General features: G+C 36.4%; 3 protein-coding genes across 4 annotated transcripts; all 3 read right to left on the bottom strand.

The window, feature by feature from the left end:
* Positions 1 to 3,628: 3,628 nt before the first annotated feature.
* LOC149399975 (uncharacterized) lies at positions 3,629 to 5,287 on the bottom strand. The gene is made up of 3 exons (XM_089610375.1): positions 4,677 to 5,287; positions 3,716 to 4,582; positions 3,629 to 3,659 (listed from the first exon to the last, which is right to left on the bottom strand). Exons 1-3 carry the CDS (start codon positions 5,285 to 5,287, stop codon positions 3,629 to 3,631), a joined length of 1,509 nt encoding a protein of 502 aa, XP_089466501.1.
* Positions 5,288 to 8,167: 2,880 nt separating this feature from the next.
* LOC149399974 (protein IN CHLOROPLAST ATPASE BIOGENESIS, chloroplastic-like) lies at positions 8,168 to 11,580 on the bottom strand. The gene is made up of 11 exons (XM_089613554.1): positions 11,408 to 11,580; positions 11,237 to 11,320; positions 11,070 to 11,144; positions 10,926 to 10,968; positions 10,788 to 10,845; positions 10,530 to 10,697; positions 10,377 to 10,439; positions 10,202 to 10,296; positions 10,026 to 10,107; positions 9,773 to 9,883; positions 8,168 to 8,486 (listed from the first exon to the last, which is right to left on the bottom strand). Exons 1-11 carry the CDS (start codon positions 11,550 to 11,552, stop codon positions 8,346 to 8,348), a joined length of 1,065 nt encoding a protein of 354 aa, XP_089469680.1. The 5' UTR covers positions 11,553 to 11,580; the 3' UTR covers positions 8,168 to 8,345.
* A 3,346-nt stretch (positions 11,581 to 14,926) lies between these two features.
* Positions 14,927 to 16,295, bottom strand: LOC149399973 (uncharacterized). Of its 2 annotated transcripts, XM_089610932.1 has the most exons (2): positions 15,553 to 16,295; positions 14,927 to 15,480 (listed from the first exon to the last, which is right to left on the bottom strand). In XM_089610932.1, the coding sequence occupies exons 1-2, from the start codon at positions 16,083 to 16,085 to the stop codon at positions 15,114 to 15,116; spliced, it is 900 nt and encodes a 299-aa protein (XP_089467058.1). In that variant the 5' UTR covers positions 16,086 to 16,295; the 3' UTR covers positions 14,927 to 15,113. The 2 variants fall into 2 exon arrangements, with proteins under 2 accessions (XP_089467058.1, XP_089467057.1); XM_089610931.1 differs by having other exon boundaries at positions 14,927 to 16,295.
* Positions 16,296 to 19,057: the final 2,762 nt, after the last annotated feature.

The raw sequence follows: 19,057 nt of genomic DNA, 5'->3' as shown, positions 1-19,057 counted from the left end.
CTCTAACATAGATACGTATGAATAATTAATTACATTGTTTTTGTTACTTATGTTAATTTGCAGCACTTAAATGTGGCTTTCTACTACCTGAGGAAAAAAGCAAAACTGGTGACGCATAGGTACACTACTGCGGACAGTCACTTTTGTCAGCTAGTGGAAAAAACATACAAAGAGTGGGATGAATTGAAAGATAAAGATAATTACGATTGGACTGGACGACACGCCTTGGTTGAGCAAATTCTGGCTGAGAGACCCCGGAATAGAGCAGAAAGGCCGTGGGTGAAAGCCGGGACTATATATGTTCCCGTCCATGTCAAAGGCAACCATTGGGTCCTTGCGGTGATTTCCATCCCTGAGAGGTCTGTCACTGTTTACGACTCGTTGCTCACCGGAAGATATGCTGTCATCGATCACATGGCAGAGCTGATTCCAATCATACTCTGTAAACGAGTTTGGGATATTCGCACAGATGAATATCATAGCTCACTGCCTTTCGACGTAGTGTACGCGTCTTTCATGCCACAACAACGTAACGGGTAATGAAAGAAACATATTATACCATTGATGTGATCATGAGTTACTTGAATCTAACAACACTACTTTGGTGACTTTTTTTGTAGTGGTGACTGCGGCATGTTCACCATCAAAGCTGCAGAATTTCTTGTACATTACTCTCCATTGGCCAATCTGAAACAAGACGACATGATAATGTTTAGACAGAAGCTGTGTATCGACTTGTATAAGCACGGGGCACTTAAAAACGCAAGTCCGAATGTTAATTCGGACTCGGAAAATTATATATAGGGTTCATATTTGGAGACAAGTATGTATGTGTTATTTAAGATTAGACGTTGTATTTTGGGACAAGTATTTTGTAATTATGTAACTAAAACGTAATATGAGTTCAGAATAGTTCCTCATATGTAACTAAAACATAATATTAGTTATATATTATCAAATTCTATCTGTTAATTAGTTACGCACATGCAACTAAAATCTATATTGTAGTTACTCATTTGTAACTAAATCATAATAGTAGTTATGTATACGTAACTACAGTCTAGAAATTAGAGTTTAGTAGTTTCTTATATATAACTAATTCATAAAATTAGTTACATATAACTATGAAGCCTCTCCCAGGCCCAAGACGTTTATAGTCTCTCAGGCCCAAGAAGCCCCAAAAAAGCCCCCAAAAAACGTTATATATACATATGTTATGATTAGTACACAAAAAACCCTAGGAATAAGTACTTTTAGAATTCAGAATGGAAGGAAAGCCTGACACGACCAAAGCGACTCCGAACGTAATCATAATACGCGATGAAGCTTCTTCATCGGGTTCTACAAAAAGAAGGCTCAAGTATGGGGCAGACCTAACAGAAGCTGAATACAATGAATATTTGGAGAATAGAGGATGTGAGGATAATAGTCCCATATTGGTTGCTCCGTCCGTGATGGAAGAACTATTCGGCCAGAATTGGGAGGAATTTTTGAAAGCCAATGGAGCTATGGCGGAAGTCCCAAACACTAGAGGCAAGGTTTCTGCGCCAACCTCGGAAGCGGAGAAGAAGGACTGATAATAGTTCAACTTATTTTGTTATTCTAGTTCTTCGGATTTCTAATTGTACTTCCTACTTTTCCTAATAATAGTTCCTTGTTTGTAACGATCGAGTGTAGTTACCGATTTGTAACAAAATGATCGACTGTAGTTACCTGTTTGTAACAAACTGATCGATTATAGTTACCTGTTTGTAACAAACTGATCGATTATAGTTATATGTACGTAACTAAATGATCGATTCGTAACTGATAGGGAAAACCATTCCCAATCGGATAATGACGACGACAATAAATGCAGATTTAAGAATTATGGTTGAGTGCCTTTAATAACAAATGCAGCTTTCAAACCTGATACCTTTATATTGTTGACTATATTAAATAGCATTCAATGCTTCGTAGAATTATGGTTGAGGGAATTTATAGTTAGCCCTACACCATAATGTTTACATTTGCATTTATTGCCGTCAACAACATTTAGTTACCTGTTTGTAACGACTTATCGATGTTAGTTACCTGTTTGTAACTAAATTATCGATTATAGTTATACGTACGTAACTAATAGTTACCTGTTTGTAACTAAATTATCGATTATAGTTATACGTACGTAACTAAATGATCGATTCGTAACTGATAGGGAAAACCATTCCCAATCGGATAATGACGACGACAATAAATGCAGATTTAAGAATTATGGCTGAGTGCCTTTAATAACAAATGCAGCTTTCAAACCTGATACTAAATAGCATTCAATGCTTCTTAGAATTATGGTTGAGGGCATTTAATAACGATAATGGAAGCTTTCAAACCTGATACATTTATATTGTTGACTATATTAAATAGCATTCAATGCTTCGTAGAATTATGGTTGAGGGAATTTATAGTTAGCCCTACACCATAATGTTTACATTTGCATTTATTGCCGTCAACAACATTTAGTTAGCTGTTTGTAACGACTTATCGATGTTAGTTACCTGTTTGTAACTAAATTAGCCATTATAGTTATACGTACGTAACAAATAGTTACCTGTTTGTAACTAAATTATCGATTATAGTTATACGTACGTAACTAATAGTTACCTGTTTGTAACTAAATTATCGATTATAGTTATACGTACGTAACAAATAGTTACCTGTTTGTAACTACATTATCGATTTCAGTTATATGTACGTAACTAAATGATCGATTATAAATAGTATTCAGTGCTTCATATAGTAATGTTGGATTTAATTTTAAGCTACATTTATTGTTCAAAGTCACATACACCATAAAACTGAAATTAAAAGTTCATAACAAATTTATTATTGCATTTCGTTCAACGGAATTGGACTACGACAAGTTGCCCGATTGTGTCCTACTCCTCCGCATCGAGAACATTTTCGACAACCATTGGTATTACCTTCGCCTTGAGATGGTATTCTTCTCTTTTTCGGTCTGCCAGCCTGACGTGCGTACGTTGAGGGTGGTTTGACTATGATCTGTTTCACGTTGTCGGGAATCAACCATGATTCAACGTTGCCGTGTGGATGGATTACACCTGTATAAGAAGATTTCCAATACTCTGTAGTGTAAAACAAAGAAATGTAGTCCTCAACAACATAGTTCCGAAAGCGGCAACATGCGATCCCGTGAGGACATATAAAGTTGTCTACTTGAAACATTCGACACGTGCATGTCTTATTCGTCAAATTTACAGCCCATGACTGACCATCCCTGTCAATGACCTCGAACTCGTACACCGACGACGGTCGTACCTTCACAATCACAATTAAACTGTTTTAGTTCCATATGACTATTATATTTTAGTTCCTTTTAAGAAACTAAAACACATATATAAGTTACGTATTGGTAACTAAATACCAGACCAACTTATATAACTAAAACACTTTTATAAGTTACGTATTGGTAACTAAAACACGTATATATTAGTTACTTATTACCTGCATTCCACACGCTTGCCCGATGTACCCGATAAGCTTTGCATTCGAATCCACAGAGAGAGCAGTCATGGTACCAAGAGCTTTCTCTCTTCTTTCGTAAAACCATTTTGTCATCCTCTCCCTCAAAAAATCAAAAATCTTCGCGATCGGGAACTCCCGAGCTTTGAGAAGCACGGAGTTCAAAGATTCGGCATTGTTGGAGGTCATGATGGAGTACCTTTTTTCGGTGAAATGTGCCCGAGCCCACTTCTCATGGCCTACCTCCTTCTCAAGGTAGGTTCGGATTCCCTCATCTTCTTCATCAAGCATACCCATAAACCTTTCCCACTCGACGTGAGTGTACGCCTTGGCGGCACCGGAAAATTTCCATGCCGCTTCTTTCGTCAAACCTTTGAATTTATTCCTCACATTTTTCAGTAGATGGTACATGCAATACCCGTGATCGGATTCTCTAAATACCTTTCCAACAGCCTGAAGTATTCCTTTGTTCCTATCTGACACAATCACTTGGTGTTGTCTCTCCCCAATTGCTTTTTTTAACTGTGTTAAGAAGTAAACCCACGACTCCGTAGACTCTGAATCACCAACACCAAAGGCGAGTGGAAAAATCTGTTCGTTTGCATCCATCCCGCAGGCGGAAAACAGCGTGCCTTTGTAGTAATTCGTCAGAAAAGTTCCGTCGATGATAATTACGGGACGAAGGTATTTCCATCCTCTTTTCCACGCGCTAAGGGACATAAAGAAGTATCTAAAACGACGAGAACGTACAGTAGTCACAAGGTCGAATGAAGAACCTGGATTGGCCATCTCCATCACGTACCTCAATGTAGGCAACCTTGCGAACGATCCATCCTCAGTCCCATATAACGATTCTAAAGCTTTCTCTCTAGCCCTCCATGCTTTTTTATAATTCAATTGTACTCCGTAATCCTGCTCCATGTGCGCCATGATGTCTTTGGGCCTACATGGTGATAATGTTGGATCAACGAGTCTGTGTTTCACAACCTCCCCAACCAAATACATGGTCGCCTGAGGATGTTGTCCTTGCCTGTATTGTGCAGCACAAGTGTGCGCAGGGTCGAACCTACAAACATCAGGCACAATAACAAGTTATATGCATGTAAACTGACGACAGCTTGGAAAGATTTACACTACTCTAATTGTTTTTGTAGTATTACCTCCTTATATGGAATAATAGTGTTTTCCTCAGTCTAACTGCACGCACGGTCCACTTACAAGAGTCATCACGACAAACCACGTGGAGATACTGTGTAGTAGACGTTCTAACCTTGAACGTAAAATGATTGTTGATTGCATACATGCTCAAATGTTTTTGCAACGCGGTTTTGTTAGCATACAATCCTCCTTTACATACCCTTATGGGAGAATGTATGTCCATCACGTCCAAGAGCGTGGAATCCGATGATGGAACTGTTGTCGCTCCTTGAGAAGGCGAAGGACTGCTCGGTTCGCCGGGGACTGGAGAAGGGGGCTGGCTCGGTTCACCAGCGGCTGGAGGAGGGGGCTGGCTCGGTTCACCAGCGGCTGGAGGAGGGGGCTGGCTCGGTTCACCAGCGGCAGGAGAAGGGGGCTGGCTCGTTTCACCGGCAGCTGGAGGAGGATCACTCTCACTACTGTCAGATGGTTCACCGGCTGGCAGAGGAGACTCACGTTTCATCACAGGCGGTAAGAGACCTGCTCCTGGAAAACCACTCTCTCCGGTATTCGGAGTCGAACCAACATGCGCAGAAGAAGTCTTCAATGACTCAATCTCCAAAACCAGAGACATTATTGATGTATTCGGTTTCTCTTTCCGAATATGTAAATAACATGCCAAACTAATGTCGGAGTCAATTACTATTGGTTTTACCGCCCCTTCTGTTTCATATTTCACACTAACAACCTTATGACTGTTTTGATTTAACTTTCCCCCGGAACACGTGAACAGAACTTTTGTCAAATCTTCATACTTGGTCGTCGGCGGTATGAGAGCTGCATACGAAACACCGGCCTGGTAATAATCATCTCTTAGCCACTCACCGCTATGCTTGACGTACGTGAATATATCTCCTTTCATAGCCGCTGCAAAATTATTAGTTACAGAGAATTACACTCATTTCATAACAGTGTGGCGTGTTAGTTATGTGTACGTAACTACACAAGAAAACTACCGGAATTAGTTACAGAAACATAACTAAACAAAAAAAACATACATTTCTCAGTGATTTCCCTGTAACTAAACTCAGTAATGTTTAATCTGGGTTCCGGATTTTTTTTAATCAACAATATATGAGACTAACCTGTATTGAATTGATTGATGCAGATCTGGGCACGAAATTTACAGGGATCCGGCGAAGATCTTTGGTATGAACACCAACCCGGTCATCGGATGGACTTGACGATGATCGGTGATCGGAAAATTTCTTCACGGCGGTTTAGTTCAAACACCTCGGCAACAAAGGTGGGACAACCGAAGATGATGACGAGGCAGAAACTGGGATGGGAAACGGCGGTTTTTTTTTGGGTTAGCAGAAGAGAGCCGAAGATGATGACGAAGATGGCTGGGTTCGGTTGAGAGCTGGGTTCGGTGGGTTCGGTTGAGAGCTGGGTTCGGTTGAAGGCAGAAGAGAAAAGGGATAGGGGTTAGGTATATAGGGTGGTACTGAAGTAATTACGGATTTAAATGGAGGTTAAAATGGGTAATTTTTTCTCCTCTCTCAGTTGACCATATTTATCTCTCCTTTGACTTCTCCTAAATGTGCCATTTTTCAAAAAAAGTAGTTATGTGTCCAACCACCATAATTTACTCCTAGTTATGTCAATAGCCCATTAGTAAAGTTGATATATTTTTTGGAAATATAGTAAAATAGCCAAGGTTTCACAACTTGATGCAAAATAGTCACTTATAATGTAAAAGTACTAATATACTCTTAATCATTGCCGGCCTTGGGCTAAGGTGGGTTAGGCCCAGGCCTAGGGCCCCATATGTGGATGGACCCCAAAAAATTTACACTTTTGGCCCATTTTTTAAAAAAAATTTACATTTTTTACCCTGAAAATTTAAATTTTTATTAGTATTATAGGGCCCCAAAATATTGAATCGCCTAGAGCCCCCGGTGAGTTTGGGCCGGCCCTGCTCTTAATTATTTTCAAAAAATTTAATCATGCTTTCAAAAAATATAATTCACTTTTCGATAAACCAAAAGTAAAAAAGGAAGAAGAATACATCAAAAAATTTAATCCTACTTTCAAAAAATTTAATCCACTACCCGACAAATCAGAAGAAGAATAAGATGTCAAAAAATTTAATCCTGCTTTCAAAAAATTTAATCCACTGTGCGATAAATCAGAAGAAGTAGATGCAGAAAAACTCGTCGACGATCTCCGACTTTCGATCTCCGACAACAATCGAACATGAGCAGCCTGCTTCGCGACTGATACGAAGAAATAGAAAATGATGATGATGATGACGACGAGACGGAACGAGATCCTGAGCTATTGACGATGAGTACGGAAATTTGTACTCATCGACGAAGACGGAACTGCGAAGACGAGGACGATGATGGCGATGGCGATCGACGAAGACGAGGACAGTGATGGCGACGACGACCGACGGAGATGACGGCGACGATCTCCAATATCGATCGAGAGCTATTTTTAGGATTTTTTTCATCGATTGTATTGTTTGGGTAAATAAGTATTTGGTGTATAATGATATTTTAGGGATTTTATCAATTTTTTACTATTTTGCCTCAACTTTGAAAATTTTGGCTATTTTGTTAAACTCAAACTTAAAATTGCTAGATAGCCACATCGTCCATATTTTTTTTTAATCAAAATATTATTTGAAAAAGTTTATTTGTAAACTCGTGAGAAATAATTTTTTTTTTTTTTTTTTTTACAAATTTACCTTCCTAATTAAATTATCTTCTTTTTCATTTTAATGTCTACCTCTACTTTTCTTTCTTCTCTTTCCCTGGTGCTTCATCTTTCTCTCTCACCTCTTTTATCTTTTCTTCATTCTCTCTCTCCCTATAACTCTTTTGGCGCTATGAAGTAGTTTTTTAAATCGACAAAAAATGATAACCTCATCATTAAATACGGGTTTGTTTGAAGATTTAATGACTTATACGTCATTAAAATTTCAAAACAAAAACCGGATTTAATGACAAATTTTCCAGATTTTCTAATAGTCCAATAACATATTTTAATAATTGTTGGTCGTACGTATTTCTATCTTATACTTCACTATGTAGGTTTCTTTAAGATATTATAGATAAATAGTCGATGGAAATTAATTTATTTGAAAAATAGCTAATTTTTGCCTAAATTTAATGAAATAATTCAATGTTAAAACATATAACAAATGTACTAATATTAGATTTAAATGAAATAACTTACCCTATCAATAAACCTGTTGATCATGGTCAATTGCTTATATAAACTGGTCAAAAAATTTATTAACAATGTAAAAAAAAAATATTTGACAACATAATTTCAGCTATCGCTAAAAACTAACAATATTTATTATTTCACTAATCAAATAGTTTCAATTGATTCTTTTGTATAGTTTTATATTGTAATAAAGAATATACTGGACTTGACAATTCCACGTTACTATTACGATGTCAATAACTCATTTTGAGACTGTGAAACGAGCTTTTCACGATGATCAATAATAAATTAATTAAAAGTGATTGTTTATTTTTTCCAGAAAAACAAAATAAATTTGATGCTCTACAAATTTGATGTATAAAGGAACTGAGAAAAACGGTGAGAAAAAAAAAATGCATAAATATGGAAGTTTAGAGTAAATTACAAGAATTATTACGAACCCTTCTCTCTCGTCAATTTCTATACAATACAAATGTTGCAATATCACTTAGGCCAGCCTCCGCGTAGCACTCGGCGATACGCTCTAAAGATTCATCCCAAGTCCCCTCCACGGAAGCTAAGTCCAGCAGAAATGCCGCTTCATCTAGTGCAACCTACGTAAAGTACGAAGAGAAAATAAAATTATGATACTAAAAAGATGATACAGATTATTTAGCTAAATAGTTATTGTTGGAACTTCGTGAGTATCTAAGTAAATAAGGATGTCTCTTGTAAAAACTCGTTGGCAATAGAGTGTAAAGTTGGAATATTTATTCTGGGAACTCAACCATCGTACGTGCTGGACCTGAGAATTTTACTGAGTTTAAAGATAAATTTTAACGGCGATTATAGCCTCTGAGCATTTATCAGAGGCTTTGAGAAGCTCAAGGTCTCGCGAGTTTACGAACTGAATGCCTAATCGAGTGAGTAGACCCAAAGGCTATCTTGCAGAGTGTGAGCAACTTCGGGCAATTCCCATTTTTAAATCCTCTTCAAGGCACGAGACTTGAGATAGTAAGCCTTCATATTTTTCAGGTCAGAGCTCAAACGTAAGGGTTTAGAGGCGGGTGACTTTGACAAAAGATGAACGAGTCCTTGAAAAAATGATATAATCTTTTTTCATGTCCGGACATGTTAAAGTTGGCTCAATTCTCGTGTAGCCCTTGTTTGTTTGGACATAGGAACTTTGATCGGGGAATCAATTTCGTCGTCAGGTTCCAAATACTTGTAAGCATCATGGACATGAAATCTTGGTGCCAGTTACCCGAGAATTACACCATTTGACAAACCCACTTCTAGGTGTCAAGTGACATTCCAACTTGGGTAGACAAAGTCAAGTTTAAAAGGCTATCACAACGGACACGATCTAAGTCATACATCAACAAAGGACGAATGAGCTCAAATCATAGGAAGTGAGGAGAGAATTTCGTTAAAACATAATCTTACTAAAATCATCCAAAATATTAACTTTTATGGTTAGATTATAAAGTAATTGGTCTTTTGTACAAGTTTTGAATTAGAAATATGATATCACTCACATATCATACTGAGACATACTGGACTCAACATTCTCTCAATACTTTGACAAAAGATCTCTATATCGTAGAGGATGGTACAGTAATTCCTAACTCTTTGTATGAGGTTAGGTTTAGGGAATAGGAAAACGGTCCTGATCTAAGTGATCAGGACTAACTTATATGATACGGTAACTAAAAACCTAGTTACTTTTTCAGATAAAACCAAACGCTTAGGACTATTATAAAGTCCAGTAAAAGTGTATGTTTTACTAAATTAGACTAGTTTTTTTATAGGCAATCAATGGGCTAAAACTATATATATATATATATATATATATATATATATATATATATATATATATATATATATATAGTTAAAAGACCTGGGCTGGTGCTTTTCCCTTTGTTAGGTCTTCTTGTCTTCCTTCTTCAGTCACCTTCTCCTTGAAGTACTCAATTTGTTCATCCGACCATTGAGCTATACTAGCAACCTCCTGATTATTGTATGTATTGTTTAGTCATTTTCTCAGAAAGCTTCAGAAGGAAAGAAAAAAGGTACAACAGATGATCGCTTAAACTGAAAACTAACCATCACAAATTTGCCACAAAAAAAATATAGACAACCGGTTTGGGTACCTCGTATTTGCAGCCTAGGGTCCACCATGGAGATTTCAGAGCCCCTCTAGCAGCGTCTTTAGCTTCGGTGATTCGACCAACTCTAAGATTGATGACCAGTCAAGAAAAGACTAGCATAATGATAAAAAATAAAAAAAGAGAAGATTTTGGAAAGAAAACTAAAGTAGAATACAAACTTAAGCAAAAGCTCCGCGTTGAACACAAATGGACGCGCGAATCCTGGAAAATGCTCCTTCTTCGTGTAAAATTCTCCAGTCACCATTGCTGAAACCTTGACATGATTCATTCCCACCAGGGCGTTAAGAATTAACGAAAAACACTAAAGCAATGCTCTAAGCAAGTCAGCCTTACTTGGTCTCCTTCCTCGAAATGACGCATCACTTTGCGCTCCAAAATGTCTGGAAACAGACCAACCTAAGATGTGGAACCGTTTGTTATAAGAGCATCTATTTGGACACACACACAGAGAGAGAGAGAGAGAGTCGTAATGAAATGTGCCCATACATTTTTCAGAAGGTAAGCATCGAGGTTAGAAATCTGCGACCTTGCAAAGCCACCCTTGCTGTAAAGTTTCTTTCCCACATCAGCCGAAGCATCGAACAGCTCATCGATCCCCTCATTGGATTTCTCAGCATCCGCTTCAACTAGAATTCTATGAATCAGTTGATCAACCTGTAAAACAAAACCAATATATATATATACATATATTAAATCTAATTTACATTCCATAAAAAATAAAAAAAAAACTTGGCACATGCTTACATTCTTGGCCAAGAGCCAAACCCCATGCTTGTTGACCTCAACCACAGGCATTTCCATGCTGCGCGATTCATGGAAAGAATCAACATATTGCGAAATAAATCGAAGGAAAAAAAAAAAGAATAGATTCTAAAAAATTACCCAGGCGGAGCAGTAGGCCATCTCAGAAGAGCAGTCACAACACCTATTGAAATTCAAAAATGTTGACAAAAAAAAAAAAATCATTCTCAAACATGAATGTAGTTGGCGAATCCAATTCAAAGATTATTCTTACAATTTGTGTACCAGAGCTGTTTCTAGCGAGTGGAATGGCGAGTGGAATCAGCCCTTGCTTCGCTCCGGGAGGCACAATTGTATCACCTGACACAAACGAAGAACATCGATCGATCCATAGATTACAGAGATGTCCACTGCCAATACCAACTGTGATAATGTTGAAGAATCAAAGCGACCTCGAATCTTGAGCATTTTGATGAGCTCAGACAAGTGCTGTGGAGGCTGACCCGCCGCGACATCCTTTACGAACGACACGTGATCTGCACAGAGCGAAATGAAGGAATTCATTCTCCGATTGCCAACGGAAAACTGAACGGAGTGAGGACGCGAAATATTGGATAAAAAACCATGTGAAGAAGAAGAAGAAGAAGCTGAGCAACAGAGCGTGGTGGTGGTTGTTCTGCCGCGGCGGAGAAGCAGTGTCGGAAGAGCCGTTGCTCGTGGGCTTCCGTACAAAACCCCTCCTCCGACTCCGACGAGTCCAACCTTCATTGCTGTTTATTATTATCCTTATTGTATTTTTATGTTTTTTAAACTATTATTTTGCGGTAATCTGCTCTGAAATTCTCAGCCACGTTCTCTTGGGCCGGGAAATCACTTCCCAATCAGTTGTCATATATAGTAAATTCTACAAATGTGCTCTTGAAGGTGATATTTCATTAAATATCTCTAAGTTTCAATTTTTCACATATAATTTGTTCATTAATTTTCAAATGATTTTACGATTATATAAATGGCACTTATACAAAATGGCAAACTAGCAACGTAGCCTTTTTGAAACGTGGTATTTAAGATCTAGCTCACGTTTGATAAATTTTGTAATCTAGTCATTTATTGAAATTTACGACTATGAAATATCGAATATACCCTTCTGTGGTTTAAACGAGTCAAAATAAAACAGTAACCAACGTTTGAATACTACTAATAAGAAAGTCAACAACATCAGTAGGCTTAGTATACGCTTGGATTCAAATTTGAATATTTAAAAGGAAAATCATTAATGAATATAATATAAGAAACAAATTAAATATTGATTAAAAACTTGTGAATCGTCAATAAATTTTCGTTAATTTTTATTTATGCGTGTAATAAATAAACGAAAATAAACCAAAATAAATAGACGAGATATTTAGCCGACTTTTAAACAAAAGATAAACATGTAAATTGCTAAATGACTAATAAAAATCACGTCATCAATTGTGGCTATGTTTGAAACTTAGCTGAAATGTTGGCTAGATTGCAATTTCCACGTTTCAAATGGCTTAGTCTATATAATTTTTCTATAAAGAAATGAGAAAAGTTTATATGGAAATGTATATGCAGTAAAAAAAATGTCCGATAAAGTTATGAACAACATGAAAAAAATTGTAAAATAATATATTCCCAAAATAAAAATATGAGAAGTGAGATACTTTTCATTTTCTGTCTGTAATGAGCTAATTCTAGTAACATCCATTGACCCTTACCATGAGTACGCCGTCCCCGAACAAAATATTGGTCATAATTTCCTTAAGATCATCTTCAATCCACTAATAAAATGGGAAGTGACAAAATAGAATTGACCATAGAGATGCATACTAATTTGGGTGCGATGACCATTTAAGAACGTGATTAGCCTGACGAAATTTTAAAAATGCCCATACAAGCAAGTTGAAGAAAAGAATAAGCGAAAAACGGGCGAGAGTTAACATATAACACTATTCAGGTCATAGTTTGAACTTTGAACCACTAACCTATATGATGATTTTAATAAGATCTCTATATTCTGATCTTTATGTCGATATTGAACAATAATGATGAACCTCGAGACCAAAAGATTCAACACTAAAAGCTCAAAGAATATTTGTTAAAACTCAAAGAATATTTGTTAAAACTCAAAGAATATTTGTAAGGATTTAAGCATGCGGGCTAGTGACTCAAAAATCAAATTTTGAGCCCCTTAGCACTTTGGATTGATTCAGCCAACTTAAGAGAGTTGAGAGAGATATTTTTTGTGCTTTATATCAATTGACTTCACTAAAAACTAAAAGATCGATACCAAAAATCTATGATCACTCATATGCATTTTATTTTTTGTTCGATTCAATACTTTTAAATACTACATTGGTAAATAGATTATTTTACGATCGATGATATATTCTTAGTGAATAACATTAACTATACAAGAATGTACACATTATCGTTTTACCCCACCCGCTGTTAAATAGCAGTCCTCTATGTATAAAGGTAAAGAAGATCAACAAAGATGCATAAAAACCGTACAAAGAAGAGAATGAAAACCTGGACATTAAAAAGGTTTACGAGTGTATTAAAAAGGTGTGACTAAAAATAATAATCAGATATATAAACACCAAAAAGTAAAATAACAAACATACTAATATGACAAATATTACATGGTTAATTTGTATTCTTGAAATTATATGTTTTATACTTAATTTTTAGATCGAATCACAAACTTGAATTTTTATGATTTTAATCGCACATGTAAACTTAATTTAGATCTCTATTTCATTAACTTTTATTTATTGATTGATTTTGGGTTTTACAAAGTCTATTTTATATGTTTCAAAATAATTTGATAAGTTTTAATACTCTACTCTACTATGTTAAAGACTAATAACAGTCACTCTTGTTCTTATTTCGTTATCTTTTTATATTGAAAACAAAATATATTTTTATGTATACACAGTTAAGCATATTTTTAACTATTATTTTTAAATAGCTAAAATATAGTATAATAATGACTTTCTAGACTATTCGGTCCTAAATTTAAGTAAAAAATAATGTGGATTATTTATTTAAATAACTTTATTTACTGTGATATCCCAAGTCCAAGTTCGATATATGATCGTCAATACTTAAGGGCAAAAGTCTAATACTTTATACAAAGGCCAAAGCTGACTGCATTACACCCATATTCATGCTTGGTCCATACTAGACATAAACATCTCCAGAGAAAAAGATAAATAATTCTGTAAAATGAATGTTTTTATCTGTTATAGAAGTACAGATCATTCCTCATATATATAATTCCTAAAAGCAATATATTTTCAAGATCGCAACATACAATGTTGGTACGTCTTACAATACCATAGAAGAGAAATTTATGTTCTTCTCTAAAGAGAAAACCATTAGTACGAGTCGCCCAATATATATTACGATATTCTTGGTCCAGCCAATTAAGTCGGGTTTTTTTTTCTTCTTGATTACTGCCAAATAAAAACAAGCTTCGTTCCCACAAATATACTTATCTGTGGTTTCTTCTTTTCCTAGATATACACAAAAGCTGACGGAAAGGAATCTCCTCTGATCACCAACTTCGAGTACGAGTCAAATTCTGTTTAACAGTTTAAGGAAACTCTTTCCCAAACCCAAAGCCTAGTTTTACACATCACATTCTCCATCACTTTCTCGTAATACAAACCGAATCTTACACCACTACGGCCTCTCATATATATATATATATACATATATATATATATATATATATATATAACTATTATCATGTTATCTTTAAAGGAGATCGAAAGCTTAATCTCGAGTCCATTTCCAAGATATTCTGTACTGATCTCTCTTCTCTTCTATCTCTCACTCTTTATACATCATTACTTGATTACTTTTCACGGCCCTCTCAACTTTAACAAGATATATTACAGTTTTAAAAATTCGTACCCCCCTTTGCCTTTTTAAGCAATATATGCAGATTTTGAGTCGTTTCCTTGTAGCCTTTAACGATCACAAGGGCTAAAGGAATCGTAATATTTTATGTTATGAGGTGACATATATATATATATATATATATATATATATATATATATATATATAGCTAACCCTAAACGATATAAAGCCAAATAATAATAAAGCTCTTTTTGAATTTGATTCTTTCTTGATTAGTTCAGATCAAGCTACAAGTAATCTCACACCCAAACCACACAGAGATCCAACACAAAGAAAAGATAATAATACTCACCGAAGACAATAACATCCCTAACAGATAATTAAAAAAAAAAAAAAAAGGTTTTAGAAAGAAAAAAAGAAAAAAATAAATCCAACTCAAGGATATGTACCATTAGTAGTTGTACTAGGCTGGAGATCAGACCATGAGAAAGTTGAACTGTTGTTCCAAAACCCCAATTCAGCTCCACCGTTATTAACCGGGGCCGACTCCAAAACAGAAGACGACGATGACGTGGCCACAGGCATCGTCGACGTCGATTGACCGTTACTGTCATAACTATTCCCCGGAAAAAACCCTAACCTCTGGTAGAGCTCTTTAACCCCACCGCTACTCTGCTGCTGGTGATGATCGCTGAGCGCAAAACCATTCAGCTGCGCGTAGTTCGACGACGACGATCTCCACAACGAGCTGCACAGACCCAGCGATGGCACCGGATCGAGGCCGAGACTCTCCGGCGCCGGGCTAGGGTTAGGGTTAGGGTTAGGGTTTTGGTAGTAATAAAGAGGAATACTATTTGTGGGTGATGATGATGACCTAAGGAGGGGCAAGAGATGGGAGGTGTGTGGGGAGCCCCAGAGGATGGGGGTCGGCGTCGGCGCCGGCGAGATCATGATATCTCCGGCGGCGGCGGGTTTGTGCTTTGCTGTTGTGGGGAGATGGGCGGGCTTGTTTCTCCGGCATCCGCCGCCGATGGGGACGTTGCGGAGAGCCCCGCCTTTGGTCCAGTAGCGGCGGCAAGTCTTGCAGAAGTATCGCGGCTGAGTCAGGTTGTAGTTGTTGTAGTAACAGAACTTGGTGTTCGCCGAGTCGCACCGCGGACACTGCATCATCTGATTGTTGTTGTTGGTGCTCGCCGGAGTTTTGGAATTGTTATTATTGGTGCTGTTTGTTGCTGCCGTGGAAGTGGAAGAAGAAGGAGGTGGTAGTGATGGCGATGGATGATGAGGCTGTAGGATCGGACCGGTGCTTGAGCCGTTCACCGACACCATTTTTCTGTCTCCGGTTCCTGATGTGAAGCTTGGATTGTTGTTGTTGTTGCTGCTGCCTCCAAACAGTTCTTGGATCATTGCCTTTTTTTTTTTACTTGGGTTGAGGATTAATTATCTGAGATCTGTATATGTGGAAAGGAAAGAGTTGAAGTGAGAGAGTGAGGAGGGGAAAGAGAGAAAGAGAGGATTTTCTGTGAGATGGGTTCGCGCTTCTGTGCTTGTGTTGTAACACGGTGTAAAGTAAAGCAGTTTAAAGAGCACCTCGTAGTGACAAAGTCTTTTTTTTTTTTTTTTAATATGCATATAGCATAAATATGGGGGGTATAAGGGAGATTAGGCTGAGACTTCATGTAGAAATATTTGACCGATGTGAATGAAAAGAGACACTTTTGTCGCTCCCTCACGAGAATAAAACATGTGGGTCTACTCTATATGAATTCATTTGGTTTTGTGGATTTTTGTATATGAAAACTGTTCATAGACCAAATTAGTACAACAAATGTCTCACGAAGAACATCCGTTTCCGAGGATGCAGTCTCAAAAACTTCGAGTGTCTAGACAAAATTAAAGCCGTGCTGAATGATAGGTGAGACTTTTGGCTTGTGACTTGTGTGTTGCAAAGTGAAGTATATTTTCTTCAGTGAGCTCATCTTCTATTCATAGGGGTTTTGGGTCGAGTATGTGGGGTGATCAGTGTCACGTTCTTGACGGTTATTGAGTAACCGTTCCCATGACGTGCGTACGTAATTGGTGGTTATTCTTTGTATCTTCGGCATATAACCATTGAGGTGTGCGTTTTGCTTTAGTTTTAATTAATTTACATGTGTTTGTTTTGTTTTGTTTTGTTTTGACTAGTCTTTAAACTATCATCTTCCCTTCTCTCCGAAGTTTCCCCTGATTAGATTCGTTCTTGACTTATGAACAAGTCGTTCTTTAACCTTCATATGAGCCGTCGGGCCTATTTGACTCAGGCTCAGTACTGGATTTCTTTTGTTCTCGATGCTTCTTATTCGTCGTAGTTGGATAATGTGGTATGTCATTCTTCCCGTTCGTCGTTTCCAACACTCTGAGAATGTGATAAAAAAAAACTTAAAAAAACTGCCTATCAGGCCTCGAAGCGTTCTTCTACTTTTCACTCACATACGTTTCTTGTTTGATTTTTCTTATTTTAGTTTTTCTATAATATTTATTTATTTAAAAAATTATTCTAAAATTGTATATATATTCCCACAAATATTTAGTTAATATTTCTAAATGTTAGTGTACTTATAATTCTACACATGAAATGATCAACCAGCAATTCTCATTTAAATAAATGTTATGTACTTAAGATTCTACACATGAAATGAACCAGCAATTCACATGAAATGAACCAGCAATTCCCATTTTAATTGTGATTTCAAGATAAAGTGTTTCTAATAATCGTCGAAACAGATAGAGCTGGTGTTCCTAAGTTTGTAGGGTACTATTGGATTTTACGCCACGAGTAAGATAAAATAGGTTGAGAAGTTGATCTTTATCAAAATTAGACTTTTTCTCTTTATTTAGACAAAAATATTTCTTCGTACGTGGAAAAAAAACACGAGGCATGAATTAGAACTATTTAATTCAAAAGTTTATTTTATGAAATTTTTCGCTAAGAAAGTAAGAATGTTTATCAATGACCTAGCCACTCTGGTTGAAGTTTTCTCTACATTATCGATGGTGAGGGTCGCATTATATGCATGTGAATCAAACGAAGATAAGAGAAAGGGAAGAATATATATTTAAAAATCATTGAAGTAGAGGAAAAGAAAACGAAGAAAAACCTTTGGTCAGACTAGTCCAGATTGGATTGGACCGACAAACACAATACACTATAATCTCTAACAACAATAATAGTAATACCACTTTTCCTTTTTCCCTCTCTTTTCCGTTCCTCTTCATGACGGGTCTGAGCTGAGGAAAACGACAAGAGCTTTACGCGTGGCCTTTAGACTAACCGGGCTGTTTGGCCGAGTTTATATATATATATATATATATATATATATATATATATATATATATATTTAAATGGGAGATAATGAAACTAGCGCCGTTAATAATGGTCTTCATTGGCCAATATTTATTTATATATTACAAAGTATTGGGTCAGTCTTCCCCTCGATTGTCGGGCGCTCTCTCTCTCTCTCTCTCTCTCTCTCTCTCTCTCTCTCTACATGTAAAATATTGTATGTGTCATTCTTTTCTTCTTATCTTTCGTTGTTATGTCTCTATCATATTTCTTCTCATAGATTCGTTTACGTTGAATAATTATTAACGTCCCAATTTGGTGCCAAAATCTCTCTTTACTTCGTAGAATCTGATTTAATTATTGAATTCAGTCTCTGTGCGTGTGTGAAAAGAGAGAGAGAGAAGAGAGAAAGAAGGAATTTTGATTAGAATCGTAACAACAAAGTAGTTGTGTTTGTCTGGTGGTTATTTCAGCTTTTACAGTGTGTGTGGGAAAAGTGAGGAGCGGATGTTGGTTTTATAGATCATAAAAGTGTTACTTAATAGATTTTCAATTCATAAAAAAAAAAGTTAAGCATATCAAAGCTTGAGAGAAATTATACTCTTATAACCAAAATCACTTCTTGTTTTCCTTGCTAATTGAGTAATATCCCTCAACTCGTAATATATAAAATGTGTTTCTCACAATAAACTATATGTAAACTATATGTATCATTCAAAGAATTGTGAAGTTGAAATTAAATGGCTAAATGAACTCTTATGTCCCCGTTAGTTTAACCAATTCAATTCTAACCCGTTTTAATTCAAATCGAGAAGGAGGTTGATTTCCATTTGTTAACATCTCAATCTAGAATTGAGTTTAATTTTATTTGCAATTTGATCAATTCAACATGAATTGCAAGTTACCACCAATATTATTTGTTGATACTAGACTGCGTTTGATTCAGATTAAAAAACCATATTTTTAAAAAAAAAAAAACTAAACTACTTATTTAGTGTTTGCCAAAACTGTTTTTATAAAAAATTTCAAAAGCGATTTTAGATTTTGTACATGAGAT

This window comes from Urtica dioica, chromosome 4 (assembly GCF_054948205.1).
Source record: "Urtica dioica subsp. dioica isolate 48M chromosome 4, U.dioica_male_clone48M_v1_H2, whole genome shotgun sequence".
Classification (NCBI taxonomy): domain Eukaryota; kingdom Viridiplantae; phylum Streptophyta; class Magnoliopsida; order Rosales; family Urticaceae; genus Urtica; species Urtica dioica.
The sequence above is the reverse complement of the archived record's forward strand: the minus strand, read 5'-3'. Positions and strand labels throughout refer to the sequence as shown.

Excerpts from the sequence above, each read along its gene's own strand:
- LOC149399975 (XM_089610375.1), bottom strand. The coding sequence starts at position 5,287 with ATGTCTCTGGTTTTGGAGATTGAGTCATTGAAGACTTCTTCTGCGCAT. Across the intron at positions 4,583-4,676 it reads CTATTATTCCATATAAGGAG|GTTCGACCCTGCGCACACTT; the intron begins GTAATACTACAA and ends TGATGTTTGTAG. Across the intron at positions 3,660-3,715 it reads GCACATTTCACCGAAAAAAG|CTCGGGAGTTCCCGATCGCG; the intron begins GTACTCCATCAT and ends TGCTTCTCAAAG.
- LOC149399973 (XM_089610931.1), bottom strand. The coding sequence starts at position 16,085 with ATGATCCAAGAACTGTTTGGAGGCAGCAGCAACAACAACAACAATCCA.
- LOC149399974 (XM_089613554.1), bottom strand. The coding sequence starts at position 11,552 with ATGAAGGTTGGACTCGTCGGAGTCGGAGGAGGGGTTTTGTACGGAAGC. Across the intron at positions 10,440-10,529 it reads ATGCTTACCTTCTGAAAAAT|GTTGGTCTGTTTCCAGACAT; the intron begins GTATGGGCACAT and ends TCCACATCTTAG. Across the intron at positions 10,108-10,201 it reads AACGCGGAGCTTTTGCTTAA|AGTTGGTCGAATCACCGAAG; the intron begins GTTTGTATTCTA and ends CATCAATCTTAG.